Below are 10000 nucleotides of genomic sequence, written 5' to 3' on the forward strand. Positions count from 1 at the left end.
CCCTCTCCATCTCTTTCTCTAGTGTATAAGCCGTGTCTCCACACTGCTCCTGGATCAGGCCTTGTTGCTGCCCGCCCTGAAGCTGATGGCTGAGAGTCGAGACGAGCAGCTGCTCTCACAGGTTCTGGATCAGCTCAAAGCCGTCTCTCAGGTATGTCCGCCTTCAACACCCACTTCAAACACATCTACTTCATCAACTAAGATGACCGCTTTTAGATCAGTGTCATGAGCAGATATATGGTGTTTCATATCATATCACGGCCATTAAACACACTTATCAAAGTGTTAAAAACACTTTCAACAAAGTCAAGGTTAAATTTGAGTTTGGTTAGCAGTTTTTCAAATCAGTCCCTTAAAAGTTTGTAAAGTTTTGAGTTTGTAAAACGCGATGATTATGCAGGAAACTGGACAGGTACAGTACAATTATAGAGATGATGGAAGCCAAGCAAAGGAGTGCTTGCCCATGTGTGCGCAGCGCAGTCCAGTGTTGTTTCATGTATAAAAGGTATTATTAGGTCAGTAAATGGCACAGGAGGCCTGTGGGGCTAGAGGCTGAACTCTTGTCCTTTCTCTCATAGTGAATGCACAGGAAAGCTGCGGGTGTGCGAGTCTTTGAGGGGAAAATTGAGAGTTTCTTTGAAAAGGCCACTGATTATGGCATTCAGCTAGCTGAAGCGTTGGTGTGTCTTGGTGAGAGGGTGTGTGTGTGTGTGTGTGTGTGTGTGTGTGTGTGTGTGTGTGTGTGTGTGTGTGTGTGTGTGTGTGTGTGTGTGTGTGTGTTTGTCTCGGTGTCTGTATTTGTCTCTGTGTGTGTGTGTGTGTGTGTTTGCCTGTGTGTTCAATGTATTTGTACCAATTCAATGTATTTGATAAACATTGCTGAAATGATGAATCATAAGTGTGTGTGTGTGTGTGTGTGTGTGTGTTTTAACACTCTCCTCAATTCACCTCAGCAATTGCTTGAAAACTGGAGAAAAGTAGAGACAAAGCCAAGTGCAGAATTTGAAAGTCAATGAAGTTTTAACTGCAGCACTGCCGAACTTGTTGTCAGGCCCCATCAGGGAGCAGTGAGGGAAATCACACTGATTTGTGTCAGTCAGGTGTCCCCATCGGTGACGCACACACACACACACACACACACACACACACACACACACACACACACACACACACACACACACTAACTCCACAGCTGGCCCCGAGGGTACCCCTTGGGTCAGTACTTAGCTAGCCAGAGGCTTCAACACCCCCAACACCCCCCCCCCCCCCCCCACCCACACACACACACACACACACACACCCAGTGCATCTCCCTTGTCCTCATCTCTCCTCTTTCCTACCATTTCCCACCCCATTCCTCATGCATACTGCACACCTTGGGAACTGTGTCCTCCTGTTGGCAAAGCCGCATTGTGATTTACTGAATGTATCTCAGTACAGGTGCATCACAAAAAAAAGAAGACTGTTGTGAGACAGTTTTTTCTGTAGTTTATTTCAAAAAGTGAAACTTTCATAATATAATCTAGAGTCATTACACAGAAAGTGTAATAACCTTTTGATTTAATCGTAATTATTCTAATCCTGATTATTACGGTGTTCAGCTCATGGAAATCAAAAATCCTGATTCTCGAAATATTACTGTAGATTAAAGAATTGGTGATGCAAAAATGTCATCCTGAGATCAGCTCTAATCAGCTAATTAAGTCCAAATGGTTTCCTGAGCCTTTTATCTCTCAGTCTGTGCCGGGCAATGGACTTTTCCATGACATTCTAATTTTTTTGAGATACACCTAAGTTATGTTAACCTGACTCTCGCCAGATCCTTGTAGTTCGCTGAGCTTCACACAAGGATCTGGGACTTCTCGATAGGAGATGTGTTTCTGAAGGCGGGGCCTTGTAAAAAAATCCTTGCATGTGATTTGTGACGTTCCACGGCAAAACCAGTCGCTTGTCGCAACAGGCGTTTCTGAGAAAAATGGCCATTTATGTCACTTGTGCTAAAATCATGGATTTTTTTTTGTAAGTGTTTTGAAACAGTGGGAGGTCTACACTGTACGGCCGTGAATACATTTCGCCACAGCGAAACGCCTCTGGTGGCAAAAGTCACAACTTGTAAATAAAAACATTTTGCCGTTATTCGAGTACTAAACCCAGGTCTAACCCCCCTTCCAGTGAATTATGCTAAGCTAGGTTAGCAGGGGGATGTTAGACTGCATTATTGCATGGACACTGGAGAGGGGTAGGGACCAGTGTAATTGCCTCATTCATTCATCCGCCTCAAGTTGGAGGGTGGTGAGCGTTCTGGCGCATAATGGCTGCTTTGGGTGTCTTAAAAAAAACGGTGTGTAAATGCAGTTTTTTGTTTGTGTTGTTGTTGTTGTTGTACACTCTTATTTATGCCTGAGGTAGACGACAAATAAGCTTATTTCCCCAAGAGTTGGTGTGTCCCTTTAAGCTTTAACAAGTCAAGAGCAAGTCCTCTGGGTATTAGAGAGAGAGAGAGAGAGAGAGAGAGAGAGAGAGAATGTGTCTGTGTGTCTGTGTTCTATTCTCTCTTTTTTATTATTATTTTTCTCCATAGACCATGTCAGTGCTCATTGAATTGAATTTAGAGAGAGAGAGAGAGAGAGAGAGAGAGACAGAGAGCGTGTGAGTGATCGTGAGAGAGAGAGAGAAAGAGAGATTGGGGGCAGACTAACAGGCAGAAGCACAGGCCCTTGCTGATATCGAACTTCATTTATTATTGTCACTCCAGCCGCAGGCTGATCATTTGCTTACGCAGTCTGCCGCCTTCTGGGCCGGCTCTCCACCGGCAGGTCCCAGGTCAGAGTGGCGCCGTGAACGGCTCGACCCGGATCAGTTGAACTCCACCAGTCTCTGGAGCGGTTCTGCTCTAATTAAGCTGATCCCCAGTCATATCTGACGGGGAAAAAAGCTCAACAGTATGAAAGGAAATGTGAGATATAAAATGAAATGACCCAGTGCAGACCTATGTAGTCGTTGTTCTATTGAAACTACACAGTTTCATTATGGGCAGTAGTAACAGGAATTTCATACACTGCTCAGCCCACTCTACAAAATGAACATCAAATGACATTTTTTTTTACTTTGTTAGCATGTCAGTATGATGCCCGCTACCTTTTGAGATGTGAGGAGATTAAATTCATTATCATTAAATGATATTAGATTAAATTGAAAGTCATTAAAAAAAAATTAATGTGTACTTTACTCCATGTTTAGAGGTTTAGTAAACTGCAGCACTCTATCGTTAAGCTTGATGGCGTCATGTGGAGATGTTTTAGTTTAAAATAATCAAATATTACCTACAGATAGCAACAGAATGTGAAGAAACAGTTTTGATGTAATGTTATAAACACTTATGCTCAGTGTAGTGTCTGTGCATCCGCTAAAGTTAGCATACAAGGCCCCAGCTGTGGCGCAACTGGCTGGAGCACTGGCACCGTACGCCGGTGACCCGGGTTCGATTCCCGCCCCGTGGTCCTTTCCAGATCCCACCCCTGCTCTCTCTACCATTCACTTCCTGTCATTCTGTATCTATCATTAAAGGCATAAAAAGTAAAAAAAATATACTTAAAAAAAATAATAATAATAAATAAAAAAAAACAATGCCACGTTGCACCGCTCCTGGATGCAGTGGCAGTCAGTGGAATAATTGCTGCATGGCTGCATGCTAGACAACTCAAAGATGGGCCGACTTCCACATGCAGTAGCTCCTTCAATTGTAAATGTTCCCCTGACGGTAGTACTGTAGCGTGCTGGGTGATCTCCTGTGACACTGTGTGCAAAGCCAAGCGTAGGGGAGATGTAATGCACATAACGCGTGCAATCTAACCGTGACCCCGAAACTGTTAACCGCATTGTGCTGCTACTTCAGATTCCCCTTTTTAACAGTGTACCGTTGTGGCGCTACAAAAATCCCCCCCCCCCCAACACCACACACACACACACACACACACACACACACACACACACACTCCTGGGAGAGTAACATCATTAATCTTAAGCAGCGATTTTCCCACGGAGCGGGCCGGGCCACTGTGATCCTCTGTGAGCCCAGCAGAGCCGGACCCCGCTCCTCTAAAGTGGGTCCACTTAACTCCATTCTGCCCTCTCTCCCTCCCTCTGTAGCCCTTCCTCTCTATCACTTTCTCTCTCTCATTCTCTCTCTCTCTGGTGCTCCCTCTCTTTTCTCCCTCTCTCTCTTTCTCTCTCTCCCTCTCTCTCTCTCTCTCTCTCTCTCTCTCTGTCACTCCCCCTCTCTATCTCTCCCTCTCTCTATCTCCTCTCGTCCTCCCGCTCCCCTCTCTCCCTCTCTTTCTCGTTGACCGTGGGGCCCGATAAGCTGAGCAACTCCCAGAATAGAGCCTCATCGTTCATCTGTGGGAGCCCAAACTGACCAGGGTGCAGATAAGCAACACCACTCAAGGAGGCTCCATTAAGAGCACGAGACCTGTGGCTGACCCAAGATCAGATTTGTGTGTGTGTGTGTGTGTGTGTGTGTGTGTGTGTGTGTGTGTGTGTGTGTGTGTGTGTGTGTGTGTGTGTGTGTGTGTGTGTGTGTGTGTGTGTGTGTGTGTGTGTGTGTGTGTGTGTGTGTGTGTGTGTGTGTGTGTGTGTGTGTGTGTAGAGCTAATCTCCTCTCCCTTGCGCACACAAAAGAGAGAGAGAGAGAGACACAGAGAGAAAAAAAGGGAGAGAGTAGAAAAGAGAGGGAGCGAGAGACTGGGAAAAGGGAGAGAGAAAAAGGAGAGGGAGAGAGAGGGAGAGAGCATGGGACCGTATTAAGAAACAGAAGAATCTAAATGACGGTGTAAAACATCTGAAGGAAGAATGTCGAGGAAGGGCAGAGAGAGAGAGACACACTAGAGAGAAAGATTGACGACCCTGTCCAGGAGAGAGGGATATAAGAAAAAGAAAGAAAAGAAAGGGCAGAGAGAATAGATAAAAAAGGATAAAAGGAGGTAAAAACTAAATGAAAAGAAGGGGGTGGGTTTCAGGAGAGACAGTAAGCGGTAGCAAAGAAAGACATGAGGAGTGATGGCAGAGAGAGAGAGAGAGAGAGAGGGAGAATGAAAGAGGGAGTGAGAGAGGAGGAGGGAGCGAGCGGAAGAAGGATGATGTGTTTATTGTTCCGTACCCTGTGGGAGAGAGTGTTCTGTACAAAAGGGAAGTTGTGTTTAATGTTTCAGAAGTTTGAAAATGTCATCTCATCGCAGTGTGTGTGTGTGTGTGTGTGTGTGTGTGTGTGTGTGTGTGCGCGCGCATGTGCGCGGGCTTACGGCTGTCAGTGTGTATTTGTGTCTGTAAACAAATACATTATTCACTGCTGAAGTGCTATCCGACTATATTAACATTACTGAATTATTCACACCAGACAAGAGATTTGGTATTGTTGACAACACACTGTTTTTTTTTTGTGCACATGTGTGATCTCACAAACACACACACACACACACATCCACACACACATACACTCATACACTCACACACACACACACACACACACACACACTTGTCATCTCTCCCATGTCACATGACTAAGTCTTTTTTCGCCTTAGAAAAGAAGAGGAGACGGCATGTTATGGTACATTTCCTTCAGGCTGAAGTGCCGCCGCCTGCATAAAATGCTGGTTATGTTCATGGCATGTGCACTCAGACACTTTTGTCATCTAACTGTGTTTTTCACACTCCACTCCATCACTTTTATATGGGGTGCAGGTCTTTCATTATCCCTCTATTCCTCCCTCTCTCTCACACACACACACACACACACACACACACACATACACATACAGTACATCCTTACACACATACACGCATCCTTAGTCGTGTGGGCATGTCGGCATGTGAAACGTTGGTTGATTTGTTGTTGCTTAATATGGAGATCAGATGAGGTTCGCTATCGAACTGTCTCAGAGAGAAACACGCCGATGGCATGTGGGATATGTTATTTATTTCATTAGTCTCTTTCAGCACTAGTGCAACATGGTCATAGGTCTTGCAAGGATCTTTTTTTTTGGTTGACTGTTTCCAGAGAATCCGGGCACATGGAACTTGGTGGGCATGTAGCCCCACTGGGCTGATAAGGAATTGAAGCTTTTGGTCCCTGAGGGCCACTACACCTACAGTAGAAGGACACACTCACTCACATGCTCATACAGTTACAGGAGAAGGCGTGTAAATCACCCCTTCATCACGATTCAAAGCGATATTGATTCTTAAAGCCAACGATTCAATTATTTTTGATACGTCAAAATTTGCAGAGATACAATGCGATTCAATTCGATACTTGGGTCTGTTGTTGATAACATTTTTTTATAGAGATTTTGGTTCATTTTTATGTTCATTTTTATTTCCAGAAAATCAGGGCACATACATCTTCTTGGGCATGTAGCCTTACCAGGCTGATAAGCAATTGAAGCTACGCCTAGAAGGTGCCACACTCACATACACATACAGTACAGGAGTAGGGGATGGAGGAAAATTAAGAAGTGTGATTTGTTTTCTGCTGAGAGAAAATGCAGGACTGAGCGACGGTCGTATTATGTATTGCTATTCGGTACATCTAGTTTATTTTACTTCCCTAACTGTGTTTTTATGTTCTTTCATCTTTTAGTCATCTGGCTATCTCTTCATTTATCCATATTTCACTCTCTGTCAATCCAGTCATATACAGTATATCTCACTCATAATGTGCCCAAACATTACTCTTTATGTCCAAACATGCATCGTATAGCATATATCTCCCTCTCTCTGTTTCTCTCTATCCATCTATCCAGTCATATTTCACTCTGTCTATCCACTCATCTTCATCCTGGCTCCGAGTCTGTCCGTGCCACCACCTCTATCCAACCATCCGTTTATTCATATCTCTGTGTCTCTCTATCCACTCGTCTTCATCTTGTCCAGCATGCAGCTCCTTTATCTAACCATTCGTTTATTCATATCTCTGTGTCTGTCTATCCAAGTGTGCATATCTTACTCTTTGTACATTTGTCACCTATCCAACAATATCTCATTGTATTTCTGTCTATATTCATCTGTTGATATATCTGTCTCCCTATCAGTTTACCCAGAAATTCATCCACACCTCTCTCTCCGAGACCTGTCCATCCAACTCTTTCTATCTACCTACTGTCTCTGTCCATGCATCCATCTATCCATCTATCTATCTATCTATCTATCTATCCATCCATCCATCTTTTTGTTTATGTCTTTTCATCTGTTCTCATCAGTGTCGGTCTAATTATCCATCTCTCTGTCGACATAGAATACTTTTTTCCAACATCAGCAGGTGTTCTCCATCAAAAGTAGTCTCTGTTGTTCAGGTTTTTATCGAACCTTTACTATGCTTTGTTGTTACTGCAGAGGAAATATGTGAGAATAATCTAACAGAGAGAAATCCACAAAGGTGCTTGGATGTAGAAAAATTAGTATTCCTCTGGTGCTCTTTTGGTACAACGGCTAAGGCCAGATTTGTTTTACCAGAATCGTTCAGTTTTTGCAGAAAGCACAAAACTGGGCACGGTTGAAATGGACCTCAACGCATAGCGCCACCTAGTGGCCCCTATCTTGACTTCAAATATGGCCATCAAAGCATGCCCTTTTTTCTACATTGATAATGCTACGCTGCTTTAACACATATGACGTGTCTATACCCATCTTTCAGCATTATGAAATAAATAATGTGACAATCATGTATAATTTAAATGAACCAGCTCACTGGGGTTTTAGGACACTGGCTAGTTTGCTCAGTGCCCAGTCTGTGAGTGCTAGGTGGTGGTGGATTTGTTGGGGAATAGCTGCTGTTTTAGCTAGAACACCAGTTTTTGAGAGATTAAGCTGAAGGTGTTGATATTTCAACCAGACTGAAATATTCGTAAAGTATGCAGAAATCTGATGGGAGATGGTAGATACCTCAGGTTGAAAAGATAGGTAAATGGTGATCGAGATCTAAGAGTAGGGAGAAGAGTAGGGGCGATAATACTGATATTTAAGGCACACCTGTGATGAAGTTATGAGACTGTAATACTTGTCCCTGCCAAGACATGTTAAAAAAGCACCCTTTGAGGTAGGATTAAAACCAGTCAAGGGTTTTCCCAGAAATCCCATTTCGGACAATGTAGAAAGGAGAACGTTGTGGTTAAAGGGATACTCCACCATTTGGGGAATTACGCTCATATTTCACCTCCCCTCAAGTTAAACAATTGATTTTTACCCTTCACCAATTCAACCAGCCGTTGCGCACGTACAGTACCAAGGGGGCAGCAGCACAATGATATCACGCAGCACCAGAAAATAGTCCCGTAAGCTATCCATGATATTCCTCAGCCAACAATGGGTGTCGCCATGACACTTAAATATTCAGAAAACGGTTTTCTATTTCCGGCGAAGCTGCGTTGTATTGGTTTTAACATGACGATTGACAGTGCTTGACATATGAGGCATATAAAAGCAATTTTTTATATTTCTTTACCAGTTATATGTTATGTAGAATGTCCATATTGAAGGCACAATTGTCATGATTTCAAAATAAATATCAGTTGAAGCATATTCTAGTTAGCGTACTGAGAATGCACAAAGTTATAATGTAAACAGAATCTAGGAATCAGCCTAGAATATCGCCACATTTTATTTTCCCTCAGTTTTATTTCACTTTCTAACTCGAAAAGACTAGTTTAATGGGATTTTTTCTGGCTGTCTCAGATGTAGAGAATTCAGTCTACAAACAGACATTTTTAAACTTGCCCTGAGGAAGGCCATATTGGCCGAAACAAGCTCTATTAAGACTTTTTACTTGCAAATATCCTCTTGAGTGCCTCAGACTCACTACTAAACTTGAAAAAGAGTGTTAGAAATAATGAGATCAGAGTCCAATCAAATGATTTGGGACCTATTAGCAATCAGAGTTTCAAGATGACATGCTGAGCTCAATTAAAGTTGTGTAAATAACACCAACAACCCTTTACATAACAATAACAACAACAATACATCACATTACATTTATCTGGACACCAAAAGTGCTTCACACTGAATGGGGTAGCTTCACCTCAACCACCACCAATGAGAAGCACCCAACTGGTTGATGTACACCAGCCATTTTGCACCAGTACACTCACCACCCACCAGCTTGAGAGACAGCATGAGGAAATCAGTACTGAAGATGTTTATGCAAGGTCCTTTTAAGTCCCCCCATCTTGCAACGCACTTTGGGCAGTTAACAGGCAGCTATTTGGGAAGGTATGGAGGAAGGGGCAAGATATATGTAGAGACTACTGCCATCTTTTTGTGTAGGTGTCAACCTATGTAAAGGATAGCGGTCGCCGAGGTGTGCCGTTACACAGAATTAATATACGACATGAAGGCTAAGAACTCCCCAGGGCACAGTGGAGGGGAGGTCTTTAGCTCTAACAGTGATAGCGATGAAAATTTAGCTTGTTTACAGTTGATTCCATTTTTGCGAAGCCGGCTTCCAGGCACAACCATCGTCCTACTATTACTATTTTTTAATTACCAGATCTACTTCATACTGTAGTTATCCCGCTATTCAGAATTAATAGCCACCCACCCACCAGCTAATCAGATAAAAGTGTTTCTTATGATAAGAGCTAATAATGCAGTGACATACTGTAACAATATTCCATGGTGGCAATACAAGTAGGAGCTTCTAAATACTGAATGTTCTGAACTGTAAACAATTTGGTTGAAATCTTCATTCAGATTCAAACTTATTCCCCACCCATATGTTTGACCTATACTGGCAGCATTTAGCTTTCTTTCAACACCATTTTGCAGTCATGCAGTATGTTTTCTGTTGTAACCTAATTGATGTATAGTATCTTTGATGTTGCTATATAAAATGGAAACATCAGGCCTGATAGAGTTCAGGCATGGTGCCTGAATTCAAGCTTGAGCTCAGCCATGTACGATGTCAAGAAAGGCTATTCTCTATATTGTCTTTGAATGTATTTGATCATTT

General features: G+C 43.0%; 1 protein-coding gene across 1 annotated transcript in view; it reads left to right on the top strand.

Annotated features, from left to right (window-relative positions):
* The window catches only part of nbas (NBAS subunit of NRZ tethering complex), a 180097-nt gene that overhangs the window by 154502 nt on the left and 15595 nt on the right, over positions 1-10000 (top strand). The window contains exon 51 of the mRNA XM_062550682.1: positions 23-151. Coding sequence (XP_062406666.1) covers positions 23-151 — 129 coding nt within the window. The remainder of the gene's footprint in view (positions 1-22; positions 152-10000) is intronic.

The sequence above is a fragment of the Sardina pilchardus genome, chromosome 12 (assembly GCF_963854185.1).
Source record: "Sardina pilchardus chromosome 12, fSarPil1.1, whole genome shotgun sequence".
NCBI classification, from domain to species: Eukaryota; Metazoa; Chordata; class Actinopteri; order Clupeiformes; family Clupeidae; genus Sardina; species Sardina pilchardus.